General features: G+C 38.7%; 1 protein-coding gene across 1 annotated transcript in view; it reads left to right on the forward strand.

Annotated features, from left to right (window-relative positions):
- Positions 1-23258, forward strand: part of rasa4 (RAS p21 protein activator 4) — a 51610-nt gene that overhangs the window by 26250 nt on the left and 2102 nt on the right. Inside the window, exons 8-20 of the mRNA XM_079416806.1 lie at positions 1402-1493; positions 6739-6856; positions 7192-7345; positions 7482-7546; positions 8401-8513; positions 8604-8796; positions 9785-9922; positions 10191-10335; positions 10592-10764; positions 11558-11695; positions 13798-13933; positions 14977-15097; positions 15316-15374. Coding sequence (XP_079272932.1) covers positions 1402-1493; positions 6739-6856; positions 7192-7345; positions 7482-7546; positions 8401-8513; positions 8604-8796; positions 9785-9922; positions 10191-10335; positions 10592-10764; positions 11558-11695; positions 13798-13933; positions 14977-15097; positions 15316-15374 — 1645 coding nt within the window. The remainder of the gene's footprint in view (positions 1-1401; positions 1494-6738; positions 6857-7191; positions 7346-7481; positions 7547-8400; positions 8514-8603; positions 8797-9784; positions 9923-10190; positions 10336-10591; positions 10765-11557; positions 11696-13797; positions 13934-14976; positions 15098-15315; positions 15375-23258) is intronic.

Raw genomic sequence — 23258 nt, forward strand, 5'->3', positions numbered from 1 at the left:
ATATTGTTCAAAATGAATGTGCTGTACTTTCCGTGGATCACAAGTATAACTTTTAAATGGTCGTGCAGCTCTTTTTTCATTCAACGACAGTTCATAGTCCAAATAAAAAAAAAAAAACAGATGAAAACATATATCATGATGACAATAGTCCATAGAACTCGTGCACTATATCCCAAGTTGTTTTTTTATTTCATCATGATTAACTGAAATGACAATATGTCATTCACACACGGCACATGCTATATATATATATATATATATATATATATATATATATAGGCTTCTTTAAATGACGGAGAACTGCACATGATTTGTGTGTGGGAGGAAACAACTGGGCATGAGGGAACAAATTATTAAAACATGGCCATGAATTAATAGGTTGTGGGAATGTAATTCATGGCCACGATATTCATGTCATGTTCATGGCTCCATACAAATAGATCTACACTGAACAAAAAAATGGTTTTGGGTCATTTCCATTTGCCCTCTTTATATTTACAACAACAACTTAAATGAAACAAGCAAACAGTCAAACAATGCAACTATATTAATTATTCATGCTCCAGTGATTGATGGGAAAAGTGCAAATGGAACAGAACCACAAAACCATTTTTTCAGTATAGTGCTATTAGAACCAAAAAAGTATATTTATATTATTTAATATTAATATATATATAGTAATGTAGTAATGCAATTAAAATAATCAAATGTAATCACATTTGATTACATTTAGATTATTTTTCTACATTTCTAATGAATGTTTTCAACTGTTAAATATTTAAAGCAGACAGGGTAGTAGGACTCAACACTGATTGCTGTCTCAAAAATCCTTCATCACTTGAATTATGATTATAAAATGTCATTTTAAAGCACAGCCACCAAAATAGCAGACATTAACACCTTTGAGATTGTTAAATACAGATTTATCATAAGATCATAAAATCAAGATATACTTTAATAGCTCGAATACTGTTTTGAAATCAAATCTTTGCATAGCTATGAGATGAAACTAACAATGCTTTGGAAAAAACAGTTCATCTTAAAAAAAAATAAAGCATATATAGTACATAAACCCAAATAGTAAATAAAACAGTTATCGAATAAGCATGTGTCCTAAACTCCTGAAATATTGGTGTCATATAGTTTAGAGCAGTCAATGCAAATCAAGAAATCAATCAAATCTGTAAACAATCAAATAGCTTGTTACTAATTGCACTATAGTGCAATTCCTGAATTTACCTAAACAGTTGAAGCATAGTCACAGTTTCATAACATTGCATTTGTGCCTATGTTTGACAGATGCTCACTGTGACATTGCCTTTGTCACCCAATAATAAGTGTTCCAATTGCTTTCAGTTGCTTTGACAGCTAATTGTCACATCAATTGATGTTTTCCTCCAGGTCCTGTTCAACATCAACAAGCTTCAGTCTGCCCAGCAAGAGGAGGGGTGGTTTCGCTTGGGGCCTGACAAATCCAAACACAGTGACTATGAGTGAGTGTATTTGAATCGCCTAAGCAAACCTTGAACTTTGGTTGCCACAGCAACAAATATTCACCTTTAACGGTTGCCTGTGGCAGAGTACATTAAGCAATTGGCAGAGTGACAATAAAATATAATGGATAACAAAACTATACTTTCATGCTAAAAAAAAAAAAAAAGTGCAACTTTCCTGGGAATTAGTCTGAGCTAACATTGGAGGATTGTTATGCTCTCTTCCCTCAGGCTTTCGCAGTGTTACGCTTGTGTGTCCTGGTCCATGTGTTGACAGGAAGTACTAATCCTTTCCCTGGCTAAATCCTGTGATTTTTTTCTGTTCGTTTGCTCTATCTCCCCCTCCACCGTTCCTTCCTCTCCACCCATAAGAGATCATTTGGCCACGTGGATTGACAGTGAGGATTATATCTCAAGCTGGCACAGGAGGAGTGGGATGGAAAGGCTTATGTAAAAACTCCAGTAAGGGGGATTCGGTTGGGTGATGGCAAAAGCCATGCGTCATCTGAGAGCTTGTGTGAGTTTGTGGGTAGATTAAGACAGAGAGTGTTTTTGGGGACACGGTGTGTCAGTGTGACAGACTTGTGTCATTGACATTCATTCATTCCTTCATTTATTCATTCATTTGACATGATTGTGCTGAAGAACTTACTGTCTAAATCCTTCTACGAGTCACGTAGTTAAAGCTCCATTTCTACACAGATAAATGGATCAGGCTTGAGCACCTTTACACAATGTTTGTAGACAAGGTGTAATATTATGTAAATATCGGTAGTAGATAAGGGCATTTGTGTGTCATATGTAGACACTTTTTTATTATTTAAAATGTTGGACCATTCCATATTCATATATCTTCTTAAAGGCCCATGCAGGGATTGTATTTAGGATGTACATGGACTGTATATCCATGATTATAGGATTAACCTGCATGTTCCATTGAGATTGACTCATTGTTTGACTTTATTGTCCTTAAATTGGGGGGGGGGGGGGTCGTAGAGATATAAAATAACATGAGTATTTCCAGAATTAAAAATGAAAACCTTATCATCATTTACCTACTCTCATGTTGACTTTCTTTCTTCTGGGAAACTCAAGAGGAGATGTTGGTAACCAAATACTTTCGGTTCCTGTTGTTATATTTTTTGACCAGACAGGTCCCAAGAAAATGGAACCAAAATTGTTTGGTTAACCTCTGTTAACATTGTTTATTCATTTCAAACTCTTGTAATATATTCCTCTGACCTAATATATACCAATTTGACAGATATTATTGAAACACTAACCCAAAACTAATGTAACATTTTTTTCATGGACTTTTGAAATAGCGTCATATGAACCTTAACCTTTAAATTTTGATGTCTTCGTGTTTTAATATGATACTTCAATCTTAAGTTTTTTGAGCTATTAAAAGGGCCTTGGACCCTTGTAATAATTGATTTTTACTAATGGATGTTAATCTACACCACTGTTTAAAAGTTTGGGGCTGGCACGATTATTTAAATGTTTTTGAAAGACATTTCTAATGCTCAACAAGGCTGCATTTATTTGACTAAAGTACATTAAAAACAGTAATATTGTGAAATATTATTATAATTTCAAAATACTTGTTTTCTATTTTATTTTAACATGTATATTATTCCTGTGATTTCAAATCCAAATTTTTAGCATCATTTCTCCAGTCTTCAGTGTCACATGATCCTCCAGAAGTCATTCTATACTGATTTGCTGTTCAAGGAACATTTCTTATTATTATCAGTTGTGCAGTTGTACAATTTAAAGCATCTTTGCTGAATAAAAGTATTCAACTCACATACCTCAGTAAAATCAATATTTTAATGGTAATTTATGTCTGTAAACTTTACATTAACTATTTAATATAGAAGACTCAAGAACATTGAAATGACTGCTGTATATTAAATTGATATCGATAGTTCCTTGGTAAACCAAAAAGCTGGTTTTAAACATAGCTATATTTTAAGAATGTTAAACTATATTATAAAATATCTTATCACAATTTTGTTTTCAAAATTGGCAGATTTAGGCTGCTTTGAATATGCTGATGTACAACCGTCTGTTCCATCTAAACAGGTTTTTACGTTTTTCTACTCTGACCAGATTTAAAAAAACAAGATGGGAATTAAAATGTCACAGCCAATCCTGAACAAAGGATTATTTGACTGTAGGTTTTTTTTCCCCACATGCAATAACAAAAAAGCATTGTTTGATAATCATCTCTGAGTCATCATGGCCCTATATATGTATATATGCATCATCTAAGATATTGTTATTAACTTATTTTTATATTTCATGAAGCATGAGGATGTCCCTGACTTTATTTGTGTTTTTTCTTTGGGATGTTTTTTTTTCTTTTACTCATTCTGATGTCATCCTGATGAAAAGTTTCCCATTAAGCTCCTATAATCTCTGGCTCCCCTTGGGTGATCCGCACTCATCTCAGTGAACAAATCAAGCTGTTGTTGTTTTTGTTTATTTTCTCTTTCTTCTCTTTTCACTCCCTCACCACCGTCTTCCTGATTGGATTTTTTGACGGCCTACCATCTGTTGCCTGCTGTTCAGTGACTGGCTGTTATGGCGGCACTCGCCACACACACATATTCTCTTCCAATTCCCACCTTCCCTTGAGTATTACCCATCTTTACAGTGAGAGAGCATGTGGTGTATGGAGTGACTGCATGTGCAAGTTACAAAATATTAATGCTATTTGGAAAAATAAAGCTTTAAAAGGGTCATATAATGACAAATCTATTTTTCTTAACCTTTCTAAGAATGCATAAATATATAAATAAATAAATGAATAGAAAAGAAAGAAAGAAAGAGGTAACACTTTATTTTGATAGTCCACTTTAGACATTCTACTAAAAGGAAGTAACTTTGCAACTACATGTCAACTAGCAATCATAAGAGTATTAGTAGACTGTTTAATATCTTCTAACACTTTATTTTGATGGGTCCACAACATACAACATACTGAGTATTAGAAACTTTGCAAGTATATGTCAACTTATTCTACTAACACTAAACCTACTCTACTGAGAGTTAGTAGACATGTAGTTGCAAATTAATGAGACGTAGTTGACATGTAGTTGACATGTAGTTACAAAGTTACTTATAGTTAGTAGAATGTCTAAAGTGGACTACTGAAATAAAGTGTAGCCAAGAAAGAAAGAAAGAAAGAAAGTTAGATAATTCCAGTCCATAATTCCAGGAGTGTTTTATGAATCAATATGATAATCCATTGCAATAAGCTGTGCGTTACAATACAGAAGTAAAAAATCTGTTGCTTCTTCTGTTTCTCCCTTTAAAGGGATAGTTTACCCAAATGGAAATGGAGAATACTATGGGAATTCATGTCAAATAATGACATAATATATGTTTTTTCCCTGGGTGAACTATCCCTTTAAAGGTAAACCATTCTTTTAAGTTTTGAGTAATTTGCTCATATTCAGTATCTTGATTTCATGGACAAGAGGAGACTATAACAGATTGGATCTTAGTAGATCCCTTTTTCCAGGGCCTATGAGATTCTCAATTGTCCCCTCTTGTACCTTGAACCCTTTGCCAATTAAGCAGGTGCAACTCTTGCAAACTTCCTTGTGGTTTGTGAGTTCTACATGTAGAGCATGTAAGAGAAAAAAGGTCACAATCAAAGAGAAACTAGGTCAGAATACCATTTACACTATGAAAGCACTAATTATGCTTTTCAAAATACAGATAACTGTGGTTGAAGAAACACAGCGTCAGTTTCTGCTTGTTTGGTGTGAAAACAAAACGCTGATGCTCAACAGACTGAAACCTTGTGTGCTGTGCGGAGGCAGTATATTAAGTCATCATAGGCCTATAAAAATGTTCAAACATTTAGACAGCTTAAAAGGATAGTTCACCCAAAAATGTATATTTACATTTTTGGATGAACTATCTTTTTAATTATGGCGCTTTCTGAAATAACTTCTTAATACAGCATAGAAAAGAATTCCAAGAATTTGGATGAGACAAGCAAAACGTTAATTATAAATACTCTTTTTAACATAATATTCCCTTTTATTGCTAAATCAGAGCTATTAATAATTGTTTCAATAAGCATATTATTGGTATTCATAAAATAGTTCAAATATCTAGTTCAGTCATGAGGCTCTAGATGGTGCAGGCTCATAGGTCCTTCGCAAGCATAGCAATTAGATTATTTATTTATTTAGTCATTTAGCAGACGCTTTTATCCAAAGCGACTTACAAATGAGGACATAAGAAGCAATCAAAATTCAGATGATCAGATTATTTAATATACATGGCACAAGCTGATTGGCCTCTGCTGATTATGCAGCCAATGAGATTCCTTGTTTAATATTTAAATAGTCTTGTTCAGTATTCACTGTAAGCTGGTCCTGCAGTGCTTCAGAGTTCCTCTGAAACCCTCCACCTCCCCTAGCTCCACCTGTCTAGATCTAAATGGGATTTATATATGCCTATTCATGCATCAGCATATCTTACATTTTCACAGCAGCATGTCTGTGTATCAGTTCATTTGCTTTACAGCAGTGTGTGTAGCAGATTTAGGCAGTGAGGACATATCCACTAACATGCTAAAACTTATCATGAGAGTTGTCATGGTTGAAATAATATATTAAATTACTTAAATTAAATGAGACTCATGTCTTTTATGTGGTTTGCAGTGTTCTGCTTATGAAGTGTTTCAAAATGGTCATTTATGAGTTTTTATGTCACCTACGTGGGCAGTAGGTTTGCAAGCTTGTTTTGAGGATCGTGCGTCTGCGGTTTGCATAAACCGAGTGCCATTTTTACTTTAGTGTGAAACATACATTTCTAAAGCCAAATTGTCTTCAAATGCTTGCCGCAATATTGTGTTTTTCAGTTGGGCTGCTACTGTGTCCTCATTTTCTGTTCCATCGTGATAGAGCAAGAAAACACAGCCACCCACATTCACAGTAATAACATTTACTGTTTGGCTTTTTTATGTATCACTGAACAGAGCAGTGTCCTTAATGGGGTCATTCTGGGTAATAGTGTTTTTCTGCCATGCTGAGTTTTACTTCCTGGAAAGGTTTCACTGTGTTTTTCCATTATGAGTAAGCCCTCACAGAATGTTGTCTTAGGTGAAACTAAAGGTTAATGATATTTTTACTCAAACATTAAAATCACATTATAATCCAAAAAGAGAAGCAGCTATATGTCAGTAACCTAATTTAGTATATTTCTCATTCTCTCCTAGAGGAACTCTGGGCTCTCTGCGTCTGCAGCTACGGCTTCGAGACGAGGTTGTGTTGCCATCCAGCCATTACAAGCCACTCACAGAGCTACTCAGCCAGTCGGTCGGCTCTCAGCTCAACGTGAGTCTGATGCCATTTGGACTGAACCTTATCTCAGGAAATTTGCCTTGCATTACCTCTTAAATTCACATGGCATATTCCTCGTAACAAGATAACAAGACATAATTTGGTGTATGGATTGCAAAATGTGGCACTCGTTGTTATCTGATCTCATTTGTATGCATGTGATGATTGCTTTATTCGTGCCTGCTCAAGTTAAAGGGACAGGTCACCCAAAAATGCAGTTAATGGAGTTAATGGGTTATGGTTTTAGCTCACAGTGTTGCATTGTGTATATCTTAAGTTAATTTTAAGCATAACCTCATTTGTGACTGAAATGACTGTGTTAATTGTAGGGCAACTGGCCTGATTTCATCATGCTGATTGATGAGACCACTACAGCAGAGAGTAGACAGGAAGTAGCTAATAATCTAGTGAAGCTGTTTTTGGGTCAAGGGCTTGTCAAGGAGTTCTTGGATGTTCTGTTCAAACTGGAGCTGGAGAAGACTAGTAAGCAAACAAACACGAAACATATACGTGTGAATTGCCTGTTTATTTTGTATAGCACCCTTACTGTTACGAGCATTCTAAATCCTATGTACACTGTCATGCTATTGATGCTATGATTTTCTTTGTTTTTCTTCAGCTGAACCCAACACACTATTCCGCAGTAATTCATTAGCATCCAAGTCTATGGAATCATTTTTGAAGGTAACTATGCTTATATAATATAATCCACATGATTTCGTAAACCATGAAAATCCTAGTTCAGTGGTAAAAAAAAAATATAACAGAATTTTGTTGAATTTGATATGATCTATGAATTAAAAAATATGAACAATATTTTTTGTTTTTCGATTGTTGTGGTTTCACTATTATTATTAATAATAATTATTATAATTTTTGTGGATCAAACTGACCATAACTAGTTCAACAAAAATATAAAATTCAGCAAAAAATGTCACTAACATTTTTTAATTGTATTATATTTTTATTAAATTGTGAATTTACTGTATACAGTAATTACAACTTTTTTAAACTTTTCAAATGTTGTTTAATGTTTGTGCTTTTGGAAATTAATCTTTACTACCCCTAATTATGCTTATTATTTTGAACTTTCGGGAATGTTTAAAATGGTGTGCAAAACAGTCCCACTTCCTGTTCAAGCCATGTTATGTATCAAAAACCAGGACTGTCCCCAAAACAAGGAAGTCTGATCACCCTAATATGTGTCAAATGTGATAAAATTATGCTGAAATATTTAAACTGATTTACATTGGATATGAAATCCAGACTTTTGACCTTGCAGCATGAAGTCTGATCCTCATTGACGTTTATTGTAGCTAAGAATTGCCCACATTTTGAGAAAAGATTGTAAAGACACACATGAATCTGTAAATACTGTGTTAATTTGGATTTCTTGGTAAATTAAGCATTTTTTTGCTGTGTTGCAGATCTATTCCAGATTAATCCTCCTGCTGTTTTGTTTTATTCCAGCAGTTTTCATAATGTGGTTATAGGCAATATTACACAAAGGCACCTTAGTCTTGGTTCTCTCATGGCAGGTGGCTGGGATGCAATATCTGCACAGGCTTCTGGGCCCGATAATAAACCGAATCTTTGAAGAAAAGAAATATGTAGAATTGGACCCAAGTAAAGTAGAACTGAAAGAGGCAGGGTGAGACAACATTTTTTTTTTCATTTATCTTTTTTATGGTTTGTAAAGGTCATTTAAGGTCAATTTTTCCTGGGTCTTTTGTTATAATAGGTGTGCAGGTTTGCACCGTCAGCAGACTGAGTCTGATATTATTCAGCAGAGCTCCAGCCTCCTGCAGTCGTACCTGTCTGAGCTTCTCACCTCCATCCTGCAGTCAGCCTCCTACTGCCCCCTGCTCATCTGCCAGGTTTTCCATCAACTCTACCTCCGAGTTCAGGAGCGCTTCCCCGACCCAGAGTACCGGGTCAGTCACATTCATTTTCAAAAACGATACTTAAAAATTCCATAGACTTACACTGATGACAGGCCTTACTAGAATATAATGCAGATTTATGGGTGGACTACTTTGACTATTTTGTACCTGTAACACAGTTCATAATTCGTCACAGTACCATTAAAACACATTAAAGGATAGTTCACACAAACATGAATTTTTTGTCATCATTTGCGCATCCTCATGTTGTTACAAACCTGTAAAGCATCTTTATATCTATAGTGCTTTATACAATACAGATAGTTTTTTGGCTAAGTAATCAATTAAGTAATTATGTTGAATGTAGGGGTACATTTATTAGGGGATTGGGAGGAAAATGACAATACCACAAATTTTGCCATTATATATAAAATTACAAATGTAATAGTGCTTTTATAAAACCGTTCAATAAGCAAGGTTAACATTCAGTGCCTTGCATTTTTAACACAATACTGTCTGTTTTGCTCTATATCGCCAACAAAAATAGTTCCAGACAAAGCCATAGCTGATCGTTTTTGGATGAATCGGTTGACTAATTCAACGAGTCACTCATAAAGACAGTCAGTTGCTTCGCTTCTGAATAAACTAGCTGAACGGTCAGCTAAATTTATTCAATGGCCCACTCATTAAGACCACCACCTACTGGTGGTTTTAGTTTCAAATTTAAAAGAATCATTTCAGTTTTTCAATTATTTCATATTTTATTTAAAATAGTATATTTTTATTATTAAACATAAATCATGAGATTGTAATAGCAGAATACTGCTTTAATGCAGTGCAAAGATGAATTTTGTTAATACTGATTTCAATTGATTGTACCATCCCTGTAGTGTATTAATATTCTAATATAATTTATTGAATAAATTCAAAGATTTGACATGAAATATCACACATACGTTTAAAAAGGTATATAAAAAAGTATATAGCCTATTAATATATTTAAGCTACTTTCATGACCTGTTTGTATATGTTTCCTCAGAAGGTGAAGTTCATTGCTGTGACCAGCTTCCTGTGCCTGCGGTTCATCTCACCTGCCATTATGTCTCCAAAACTATTTCACCTGCGAGAGAAACATGCTGATGCCCGTACCAGCCGCACACTTCTGCTACTTGCCAAAGTATGATTCTTTTATATATCTATGCATATCTACAGTAACATATCTACATAGTCACATTGTCCTGCTTTTATATCACTTTAATATAACACAAATCAAGCTCAGATCCTTTCAGTAAATGAAGGATACATGTTGCACTCACTTCTGCAATAACATCCACTATTTAGGTCACATTATAGTCACGGATTATGACCTCAGAACATTCATAGAGCTCATTACGGTTAACATATTCCATCTTACGTCATTGTGACTGCCTCGTGTGTTTCCTCAGGCCGTGCAGACCATTGGGAATATGGACACTCTTGCATGCTGTTCTAAAGAGCCATGGATGGTCTGCTTGCAGCCAGCCATACAGCAAGGCATCACCCAGCTCAAAGACTTCATCACTAAACTGGTCAACTGCCATGAGTCAGAAGGTGAGCTGCGCTAAATTAATCATTAGAAGAAAAATTTAGTGGATCCCGGTGCTTGGCTTGAGACTCATTCATACCTGTCATATCTGATCAATCTTTAGATAATTAAGCTCCATTTTTTATCCTTTTTAATTTTCTAGTTGGAGCTACAGGTTTAATTGTGTAGCTCATCCAAAAATGAACAGACCCTTAAGAGATGGAGCTGACAGTCAAGACCCTAATTTTACTCTCTTTCTTGTTTGCTTTATTTTTATAACAGATCTTGAGCTTCAGACACGAATGAGTCTCCAGTGTGGCACTATGGAGAAAGAAGGCTTCCTCTTCCTCCACAGGACCAAGGACAAGTGCATGCCCATGACATCACCCTTTAAGAAGTACTATGTCACGCTCAGTAAAGACACTCTGTCGTACTCGCGGACGCAACACTCGAAAGTGAGTAGCAAAATATTCATTATTATGAGTTCAACATTACTCCTGACTCATTTTTATTTTACTTACAAATAACGTTTATGTATAGGTCTGATCCTAAAATAATAAAATCCATTATAACAATGAAATATTATTTTATTATTAAATTTTTAAAACTATTACATTCTACACTACTATTATTTTACTATATTTATGTTCTTATAATTTTATTGATATTTAGAATTAGCATTTATTTTGTACTTTCAAACTTTTTATTTGAATTTTAGTTTCATTTTTTTTGTAATTTTGTTGCTTTTGTCATTACTATTTTTATATTTAATTTATTTCTTTACAGTTACAGTACAGTTTTGATTTATTTCCGGTTTATTTATTTGCTTCCCCTCAAACTTATTTCAGTGAGGTCCAAAGGTAGTATTTATATAATATAAAATACAATATAAATCTAAATTTAATGAATGCATTCCATTTTTCATCTAATATTTATATTTTACGTTCCTTCAGCTTTATTTCAATTAACTAAAATGATAATAACAATAATAATCATGAAATAATCTATTTCAATATTATTTTAAAATATTTCATATGAATTTAGTACAAATTAATAATGTCCCTCAAATATTCAGCATTATTTCCATTATTTCCATTCTAGCCTACCTGGTTACAGTGTAGGAGCATACCTGAGATTAAATATGGGGGGGGGGGGGTCTAAAAGTGACTGAAATTGTCTATAGAAACACAATATACAGTACAGAGTATGCAAGTTAAATTAAGTAGACTCCGTTCTCTGAATCTGCAGAAGAGCTCGTCTATTTCGCTGCCAAAGATCCGGGCGGTAGAGAAGGTGGAGGAGAAGTGCTTCGGCAGTGCCAACGTCATGCAGATTATCTCAAGTGAAGATTCTGGCCTGCAGGAGACCCTGTACCTCGACTGCAAAGTTAGTGTTGCACTGCATTCCCAAATAAATCGAGAATGTGGCTATTCATAGACACTGACTCAGATATTTGTTTGTTGTTGGTGAGCTTATAAGAATGGGCCCTGAAAAACCTCAAAAGGTTTATTTGATGTCTCATTGTTTCAAGTCAAGTCACTATTATTTGTATAACACTTTTAACAATGCAAATTCTGTCAAAGCAGCTTTACCTCAGCTTGATATAAAGCTGGGTGGCTTTATATCAGCTTTACAGTATTTAGATGGGGAAATAGTTTGTAGAAATAGTGTCAATCTCCTCTGGCCAGACAAAATCAGCAGTTTAAATCTAGGCTAAAGCAGAGTCAGATTGTGCAAAGGACTCGTCGGGTTCCTGTGGTCTTGTCCCGATGACCGTCTAGGAGACAGGGTCTTCACTGGGGATCAGTCTCTGAGGCTCATCTAGTTTTCTCCGCTGACGTTCAGGGCTGTAGAGGTCATCTCTAGGTGCTGATCCACCATCTGATCTGGATACGGACTGGATCCGGGTGGCTGCAGTGACCATCTGATCTGGATACGGACTGGATCCGGGTGGCTGCAGTGACCATCTGATCTGGATACAGTCTGGATCTGGGTGACTACGGTGACCTCAGAATAAGAAAGAAACAGACTAATATTAGCGTAGATGCCATTCTTCTAACGATGTAACAAGTACATTGGGTGTTCTGAGAAGTGTTCCTGGTTCCGATTGACCTAATTAATGCAGCCTAACAATCCTTTAACGGATTATAATGATAGAAATGTGATAGTGTAAATCAGGTTCAAGAGATGGGTCTTTAATCTAGATTTAAACTGACAGAGTGTGTCTGTTTCCCGAACAGTGTTAGGTAGATTGTTCCAGAGTTTGGGCACTAAATGGGAAAAAGATCTCCCGCCCGCAGTTGATTTTGATATTCTAGGTATTATCAAATAGCCAGAATTTTGAGATCGCAGAGGACGTGAAGGACTATAGTGTGATAAGAGCTCACTCAAATACTGAGGTGCCAAACCATTCAGGGCTTTATAGGTAATTAGCAAGATCTTAAAATGTATACAATGTTTAATAGGGAGCCAGAGCAGTGTTGACAGAACCGGGCTAATGTGATCATACCTCCTGGTTCTAATAAGAACTCTAGCTGCTGCATTTTGAACCAGCTGGAGTTTGTTTATTAAAGGTGCAGAGCAACCACCCAATAAAGCATTACAATAATCTAGCCTCGAGGTCATGAACGCATTAATTAATATTTCTGCATTTGACATTGAGAGTATAGGTCGTAATTTAGATATATTTTTAAGATGGAAAAATGCAGTTTTACAAATGCTAGAAACATGTTTTTCGAAGGAAAGATTGCTATAAAAAAGTACGCCTAGGTTCCTAACTGATGACGAAGAATTTACAGAGCAGCCATAAAGTATTAGGCAGTGATCTAGGTTATTACATGTAAAAGGTTTTGGTCCAATAATTAACACCTCTGTTTTTTTCAGAATTTAGCAGTATGAAATTGCTTGTCATCCAGTTTTTGATATCAATTATACATTCCGTTAGTTTTGCAAATTGGTAAGTTTCATCAGGTCGCGAAGAAATATAGAGCTGAGTATCATCAGCATAACAGTGAAAGCTAAAATGTTTCCTAATGATATCTCCCAAGGGTAACATGTAAAGCGTGAAAAGTAAGGGGCCAAGTACTGAGCCTTGAGGTACTCCATACTGCACTTGTGATTGGTATGATAACTCTTCATTTACTGCCACGAATTAATGGCGGTCAGATAAGTACGAGTTGAACCATGCCAGTACACTTCATCCAATGCCAAAATAATTTTATAATCTATTTAAAAGAATGTTGTGGTCGATAGTGTCAAACGCGGCGCTAAGATCCAGTAACACTAATAGAGAGATACAACCATGATCAGATGATAAAAGCAGGTCGTTTGTAACTCTAATGATAGCAGTCTCAGTACTATGATATGGTCCAAAACCTGATTGGAAATCCTCACATATATAATTTTTCTCTAAGAAGGAACATAGTTGTGATGATACTATCCTTTTCTAATATCTTTGACATACTCTTTGTCTCTCTGTGTGGCTGTAGAGTGTAAATGAGTTGAATCACTGGCTGTCAGCTCTGAGGAAAGCCTGCAGTCACAACACAAACACTATGAGCTGCTATCATCCTGGCATCTATAAAGCAGACAGATGGAGCTGCTGCCATCAGAAGGAGAAATCAGGTACTGCAAATATTGATGATCAACCATTTTGGAGGATTGGTAAGATTTATTCTCACCAAAAATACTTTTATTGGATAAAACAAAGTAAAAAAAAAAAAAAAGTAATATTGTTATTATTAGTATTATTATTAATAAGAATTATTAATATATATATGTTTCCCATTTTAATATGTTTTGAATTTGTAATATGTACTGCTCCGGGTATATGTTCACTACTGTGTGTACACTTGGATGGGTTAAATGCAGAGCACAAATTCCGAGTATGGCTCACCATACTTGGCCACACACCACTTCCCTTTTCTTTAATGCATTCCTGTGATGGTAAAGCTGAATTTTTTTAGCACCTCTCAGTGTCTTCAGTGTAACATGGACCTTCAGAAATCATTCTAATATGCTAATTTGATGCTCAAGAAACATTTCTTACTATCATCAATGTTGAGAACAATTGTGCTGCTTAATATTTTTGTGGAAACTGTCGTAGATTTTATTTGATGATTCTCTGGTGATTAGAAAGTTTAAAATAACAATATTTATTTGTAATGGAAATCTTTTATAAAATTATAAATGTGACCCTGGACCACAAAACCAGTCATAAGTAGCAAGAGTATATTTGTAGCAATAGCCAACAATACATTGTATGGGTCAAAATGATCGATTTTCCTTTTATGCCAAAAATCATTAGGGTATTAAGTAAAGATCATGTTCCATGAAGATATTTTGTAAATTTCCAACCGAAAATAAATATATTAAAACTTAATTGTTCATTAGTAATATGCATCGCTAAGGACTTCATTTGGACAACTTTAAAAGTGATTTTTCAGCCTCAGATTCCAGAGTTTCAAATAGTTGTATCTCAGGCCAGTATTATCCTATCCTAACAAACCATACATCAATGGAAAGCCTATTTTGAAAAATTGACCCTTATGACTGGTTTTGTGGTCCATGGTCACAGATGTCTTTTACCATTACTTTTTAATCAGTTTATTGTGTCTTTGTTGATTAAAAGTATATTTAATAAAAAAATTCAAATGATTTGTTCATAGACCCAGGCTGTGATAAAACCAGACATGGAGTGACTCTGCAGGAGTGGTATGACCCACTGGACCCAGATCTGGAGGCTCAGCTCATCTACCAACATCTGCGTAGTGTCCAGCATGCCATGCGGTAATGTAGCATTAACATACTGGGCCTGTGTATAAATTTATGTCAGCTGAAAGGATTGACATTAAACACATAATTCTATACAAAAATAATTAAAAATTATTAAATTGAAAAATTAAATTGAATGCAGTTCAATGTGTAATTCTTTCTATTCTTGTCTAAAATCCATGTCAATTAGCTTTAAGCCAGGTCATCTAAAAATGTCTTATACTTCTTTGCAGAGATAAGTATTATAAGTTGAGAGAGCAGCAGGGAGTTAAGGAGGCAGATTCAGTAAGAGGTAAGTTTTCAAGCCTGCATTCTTTCTGTATTGTTATCATTAACTAAAGCTATTAAAAACATTTTAGGTATTTTAAACAAAGCTGAAATAAAATAAAATAAAATAAAACATTTTTGGATAGAAAATTTAAATGGAAAATTAGAAATGTTGCATTTGACAATAAGTTTAAAGGAGGCCTATTATGCCCCTTTTTACAAGATGAAATATAAGTCTCAGGTGTACCCAGAATGTGTCTGTGAAGTTTCAGCTCAAAAGCTCAAAATACCCCCACAGATCATTTATTGTATCATTTTGAAAATGGCTATTTTGAGTGGAAGCAGAAACATGCTATTTTCATGCATGTCTCTTTAAATGCAAATGAACTGCTGCTCCCCGCCCCCATTTACAGAATAGGGCTGCGCCTTTACAGCTGATACCTCAGATACTCTGCTAAAAAACATTGGTTTGGGTTTGATTATCATGTCTGTCGCGCTGAAATCATGCTGTTTATAAACATAATAGCGATTAGATGCTATTTTCTTCGGTGGCCGAGAGAGCTCAACGCGCTGCAAATAGAAAAAAAAACACCTGCAAATTAAGAAAACAACTTCATCAATTTGACAACACGCGTGCTGCAAATGCTCACAACACAAACAAATAAAGAAACGCACTGCAAATACTCACAACACAACCAAACGAAGAAACGCGCTGCAAATAAAATTCTGTATTTGGTTGTGTTGTGAGCATTTGCAGCACCTGATTTGCTGGTGCTTTTTCTTTTTTTTTTTTTTTGTTAACAACTGTTTATTAAGTTTTATTTTGTGGAACAGTAGTACAAAACAAAAAGCAGCTGTACAAATTTGAAACCCACCCCAACGCATCCCACCCCTTGGTAGACTCAACAAATAAATAAATAAAATAAATAATAATAATAAACACATTAATTAATATTAATAGATTAACAAATAACAATAAAATAATTTTTACAAAGATTTTAGAAAAGAAGACACAACATTAAAAACTGAATGCCATGAATTTACAGTTTTCACGTTAGATCCATACGAGAAGTAGAGAGTTCCATTGAGATAATGTCCAACAAATACACCGTCCAGGTTCGTCTGTCCATTGTGTGAAGAGGATTCCAACGGTTGACTAGCAATTTTTTTGCTGCTGTGAGAGCAGCTAACAATAAAGATCATTATTGGACGGACAAGGTGAAGTCCCAAAAGTCATTCATGAAAAAATGGCACAGAGTCAAACATATCTCAGTACCCAACAAATATGATAGGTCCTGTGAGAGTCCAAAAAGGTGAAAGAGAGGGGCACTCCCCCCCAAAAAAGCAAAAACGTGCCTAAAACTCCTTGGGAACAGAGATTACACTTAGGAGAAGACGACAGATTCATATAAAAATGATTCATTGGAGTCAAGTAAACCCTATGCAGCAATTTCCAATGAATCATTTGGTGATTAGGGTTTTTAGAAGACAATTTAAACATACCCCATACCTGATCGGAAAATAAAACATGCACATCCTCATTAAGATCCTTAGTCCAAACAGTAGTAATAGATAAAGGTTTGTATGAATGGTCAAGAAGAAAGAGATAGATGACTGAAGCAGAGGAGGGAGATTCCTCAGAAGGAAGGATTAGTTTGAGCAAAGGGTGAACAGGCAGTTGAGGGTTCCAAGGCACCCCATATGCCCGCAGGGCCGATCTAATGCGCAAATACATAAAAAAAGAGGTGCCTGGCAGATTATATTGAGTTTTAAGATTCTGGAAGGATTTTAAACCACTATAATTATAGATATCTCCCAGAGTGTTTACTTTATTATGAGTCCATTGCAGACAATGAAATGGAGTACTGCCTGACAAAAGGTTATTATTGTGGAAAATAGGCGAAAATAGGTGGGTTACAATGGGATCAAACCGAGATTTACACTGCCTAAGCGGAGCTCCCGAAAACACAAGATGCTTCAATTTATACGGATAAACAATAGATTCCTCAATTGCTCTCCAAGACACAGAAGCGTCAGGATCAATCCAAACTGATAAAGGGCGGATGGAAAAGGCTTGAGCATACAGTCTAAAATTAGGGAAAGAAAGACCTCCATGTAATTACATCGTTGTAAGGTAGTCAGTTTAATACGAGGACGTTTCCCATCCCATATATACCGTGAGACACATGCATCTAGTTTATTCCAGTAGCCAGCCGATGGAGCGAGAGGAATCATGGAAGAAAAGAAATTAATACATGGGAGAACATTCATTTTAATCACGGATATACGGGCCTGAAAAGAAGTAGGAAGATGAGACTAATTTTCCAAATCTGAGGATACTTTGGCTAGAATACCATTATAGTTTTTTGAGACAATTTCCTGCAGGGAAGGAAAAACATCTATCCCCAAGTACTTAAAGTTTTGAACCAATGGAATAGATATAGAAAGGGACATGGAATCAATTTTAGAATTGAGAGGAAGTAAACATGACTTACTCTAATTAATTTTAAACCCAGAGAGAGATCCAAAATGGTCAAATAAATTCAGTACATGAGGAATAGAATGTGACGGCTTCTCCAAAAACAATAAGATATCATCAGCAAACAAAGAAATATGATGATGAGTATTCCATATATTTATGGGAGAAATAGTTTAAGATTGTCGGACCGCTTGAGCTAAGAGTTCCAAGGATAGGGCAAATAACAGAGGAGACAGCGGGCAACCCTGACGAGTACCTCGATGTATAAAGAATGGGTTAGAGTGAACAGCACCTGTGAGAACAGTGGCTGCTGGATTGGCATACAGAACTTTTATCATATTTATGAAACTCGATCCTAGACCCAGATGCTGTAGAACCGCCCATAAATAGTTCCATTCTAGCTGGTCGAAAGCTTTCATCGCATCTAGAGATAATACTGTGCAAGGGGAGGACAAACTATTATTTGAATTAATAATACGATATAACCTGTGTAAGTTATCCGAAGCTGAGTGAGATTTAATGAATCCTGTTTGGTCATGATGAACTAGTCTATTCATAAATTTCTCTAGACGATGAGATAGTACTTTAGCATATAATTTAACATCAGTCCCTATCAAAGAAAGTGGCCGGTAACTGGAACAGGAAGTCTGTCACGCTCCCTCTGGGAGCAGGGAAAGGCAGAGGCGAGCAACTTCTCTTGAACACAGGCTTTTAATAAGGCAAACTTAGAACTCACAGGAAACATGGAGACAGCAACTGTAGACAAGGGTTTGACGGTCAGACTGGACACAGAGGCAGGGAAACACAGGGTTTAAGAACACAGGGAAATAAGGAACAGGTGTGGACTAATCAAACACAGGGCTAGGGACTAATTAAACAATGATGACAAACGAGGACAGGAACAGGAAGGCCAAATATGGGCACGAGAGGAGGGGAACCACAAGACAAGGACTGACATTACGCCCCCCTCCGGAAGGCGTGTCCTCACGCCTAACACCATCCAATGGGGAGGGGGGGTGGGCGCTCTGGAGGCCTCCAGGGCGGTGCCCGTTCCATGGGCCATGGCGGGTCAGGAGACTCGGGAGGCCATGGCGGATCTGGAGACTCGGGAGGCCAGGGCGGGTCAGGGGACTCGGGAGGCCAGGGCGGGTCAGGGGACTCGGGAGGCCAGGGCGGGTCAGGGGACCCGGGAGGCCAGGGCGGGTCAGGGGATCCGGGAGGCCATGGCGGATCTGGAGACTCGGGAAGCCACGGCCTATTTTTTTCGGGTCGTGTGGCCTTGGCCCTTGGCCCGGCCACACAGGCTGTGACCCTCTTACCCCCCCCCAAAATTTTCTTGGGGAAGCTCCCCCCTGGGAGCCACAGAGGAGCGGACTCTGTCGGGCGCTCTTGCAGCGCGGACTCTGTCGGGCGCTCTTGCAGCGCGGACTCTGTCGGGCGCTCTTGCAGCGCGGACTCTGTCGGGCGCTCTTGCAGCGCGGACTCTGTCGGGCGCTCTTGCAGCGCGGACTCTGTCGGGCGCTCTTGCAGCGCGGGGCTGGATGGAACCAGCGGAAATGCAGGAGGGCACGTGCGTGGAGCCGGCACGGGAGGGCACGTGCGAGGAGCCGGCACGGGAGGGCACGTGCGTGGAGCCGGCACGGGAGGGCACGTGCGTGGAGCCGGCACTGGGGGGGCGCTCGGGAAGCGCGGACACTTGGGGGCGCTCGGGAAGCGCGGACACTTGGGGGCGCTCGGGAAGCGCGGACACTTGGGGGCGCTCTTGCAGCGCGGGGCTGGATGGAACCAGCGGAAATGCAGGAGGGCACGTGCGTGGAGCCGGCACGGGAGGGCACGTGCGTGGAGCCGGCACGGGAGGGCACGTGCGTGGAGCCGGCACGGGAGGGCACGTGCGTGGAGCCGGCACTGGGGGGCGCTCGGGAAGCGCGGACACTTGGGGGCGCTCGGGAAGCGCGGACACTTGGGGGCGCTCTTGCAGCGCGGGGCTGGACGGAACCAGCGGGAACTCAGGAGGGCTGGACGGAACCAGCGGGAACTCAGGAGGGCTGGACGGAACCAGCGGGAACTCAGGAGGGCTGGACGGAACCAGCGGGAACTCAGGAGGGCTGGACGGAACCAGCGGGAACTCAGGAGGGCTGGACGGAACCAGCGGGAACTCAGGAGGGCTGGACGGAACCAGCGGGAACCCAGGAGGGCTGGACGGAACCAGCGGGAACCCAGGAGGGCTGGACGGAACCAGCGGGAACCCAGGAGGGCTGGACGGAACCAGCGGGAACCCAGGAGGGCTGGACGGAACCAGCGGGAACCCAGGAGGGCTGGACGGAACCAGCGGGAACTCAGGAGGGCTGGACGGAACCAGCGGGAACCCAGGAGGGCTGGACGGAACCAGCGGGAACTCAGGAGGGCTGGACGGAACCAGCGGGAACTCAGGAGGGCGCTCTTGAAGCGCAGGGTTGCGGGGGTGCTCTGGGCTGAGGACAGCAGCAGTGCTGGGAAGAGTTGGGTGGCCGGAACATTTGGCAGGGTATGTGGAGGGTCCTGGCGAGCGGTGAGCTGGTGAGGCCGGGTTGTTCTCGGGTTGGGTTGGACGAAGATCGGTTTGACATTCTTCGACTTCGAAATCAATGCCATGTACATTGAGGACATAATTTATCAGCCCGATAAGGGAAAAACTGGACGTGGGGATATCGCAGCTGATGACATCTTTGTCCAACCCAAACCGAAAACACACACCGAGCGAGGCGTCAATCCAGTTCACCTCGTTGGAAAGCTCAAGAAACTCCTCTACATACTCTACCAACTCCCGACCATCCTGCCGCAGACACCAAAGCCTGTCTTCAGCCATAGTGTTGTTGTAGGTCCAGTCTTCTGTCACGCTCCCTCTGGGAGCAGGGAAAGGCAGAGGCGAGCAACTTCTCTTGAACACAGGCTTTTAATAAGGCAAACTTAGAACTCACAGGAAACATGGAGACAGCAACTGTAGACAAGGGTTTGACGGTCAGACTGGACACAGAGGCAGGGAAACACAGGGTTTAAGAACACAGGGAAATAAGGAACAGGTGTGGACTAATCAAACACAGGGCTAGGGACTAATTAAACAATGATGACAAACGAGGACAGGAACAGGAAGGCCAAATATGGGCACGAGAGGAGGGGAACCACAAGACAAGGACTGACAAAGTCGGATCTTTATCTTTTTTTAACAAGCGAGAAATAACAGCTATGTTAATAGATGGGTGAAATGAGCCTTGAGCAACTGAAAAATGTATCATATCTAACACGAGGGGGCCTAAATCCGACCAAAAAGTAGTATACAATTCGATTGGAATGCCATCTATGCCTGGGGGTTTCCCCTTGTTCATAGATCGAATTGCTGACTCCAGCTCCTGAAGAGTGATCGGTTCGGCCAGGTATTCCTAATCTGAATCTGACAGCCTAGGTAAATCAAGGTTGGACAGAAAAGATGCAAAAGAGTCAGGGTCACCATCAGCAGAAGAAGTATAGAGGTTAGAGTAAAAAGACTGAAAGGCGATATTAATGTCTTTTGGGTCTGTCATAATGAGCCCATATTGGGATTTCACTGCTGAAATATTAGCAAACGTTTCACTGTTGCGTAATCTTAGGGCTGAAAGGTGGCTTGGTCTACTCTCTTGAAAATAATAATTCTGCCTGGATCTTTGGATCAGGAATTCTGCCCTGGATCTCAGTAATGAATTGAGTTCGGACCTAACCGCCTTGATTTTATTGAGTGTATTGTCTGAGAAACAACGCTGATTATCTCTAGTCAGATTCTGGAGCTGTTATTCCAGTTCAACTATCTTTTTTTGTCGGTTTTTCTGAAGGAAAGAGGCATATGAAATTGAGTTATTCCTTATAAATCCTTTAACTGCATTCCAAAGTGTTCGAGGATCATCCACTGAACCTTGGTTAATTTCAATAAACTCAGCAAATTGATGCAAAAATTTTCATCCTGTAACAATTTAGGGTTAAATTGCCATCTAGTGGCACGAGATGGCCGAGGGATCAAAGATAATCTGCACAAATTTCCATCATGACAGAGATAAGGAACAGATATCGGCATCACAAACAGCTGAAGATAAAGAAGTAGAAATTAAAATATAGTCAATTCATGAATAGGATTTATGAGTAGCAGAAAAGAAAGTGAAAGATTTAGCAGAAGGGTTTAATAAACACCAACTAACCAGCAACGAGGATGATGTTACACATTGCCGAAGTTTGTCAGAACACAAAGCTTGAGAGTGTGATTCCTTTGGTCCAGATCTATCTAGGATATGCGACATTACAGAATTCGTATCTGCACCCAATACAATTTCAAAATCTGAAAACTTCAAGAGATAGGTTGACAAAACAGAGAAAAAAGTAGGGTCAGGAGTACATAAAGGGGCATAAACTGAGAGAAATACAATATTCCTATTATCCACTATTGTTTTTATATGTGTTATTCTACCATCTGCACCACAACCTTTCTCTAAAATAGTAATATTTAAAGTCCTCCGCACCAATATTAGGACACCCTTGGTTTTAGTATTTGAAGATGAGTGAGATACTACTTCATAAAACTTATTATTACACCTGCCCTGGACCGGACCCCTTAATATGGTCCGTGGCGGCAACAAAACCCTGCACATTACTGTAGCACCAACATTTGGCCCCATAGTCACATATTATAGGTAGTATTTCTATTTAAAAATAAAAAATAAAAAAAATAAATCAATAAAAAAATTAAAGAAAAGATAGAAAGAAAAGAGAGATAAACAAATAAAATATCATAATCAGTAAGCGATACTGTATGCACAATGAACTGTAAATTAAGAAGTGAACATTAAAGTGAACGGTGAAAGACCCAGTCACCTAACCATTTAGAGCATCTCTTCTCCGATTAGACGGCAAATGTCCAGCTGGAGTTCACTGAGAGTTGGTGGATGAATGGGATCTGAGAAAAACTCTTGCTGCTTCTGGGTAGGGTAGCATTTTAGGTTCACCTTGATTGAGAATGACCTTCAGCGTTGCAGGATAAAATTCTGGATGCCAGCATCTCTCATCTCCTTCCTAATTGACGCAAATGCACTTCTTCTTTTTGCGGTGACCGGAGAAAAATCTGGAAAGAAAGACAGCGTTGCTCCGTCGGAAGTTTTCACCGGGGCATGAAGTCTGGCGGCCCACAGAATGAGTTCCCTGTCCGTGTACCGCAGCAGTTTAAAGATGAAAACCCGTGGTTTAGCACAATCTGATGCGCTCGCTCCACTTCAATCTCTTTGCCCGCCAGAGACGGGAGCCACGTCGGTAGCGATCTTTTCAAAAAGCCCATAGGGTCATCCTTCTCAGAACCTTCAGACAATCCAACCAGATGCAGAATGCTGCGCCTATTGCAATCCTGTAAGTCCACAACCTGTTGCTCGAGCGCGGCAA

This window comes from Barbus barbus (genome assembly GCF_936440315.1).
Source record: "Barbus barbus genome assembly, chromosome: 5".
In the NCBI taxonomy this organism is placed as follows: Eukaryota; Metazoa; Chordata; class Actinopteri; order Cypriniformes; family Cyprinidae; genus Barbus; species Barbus barbus.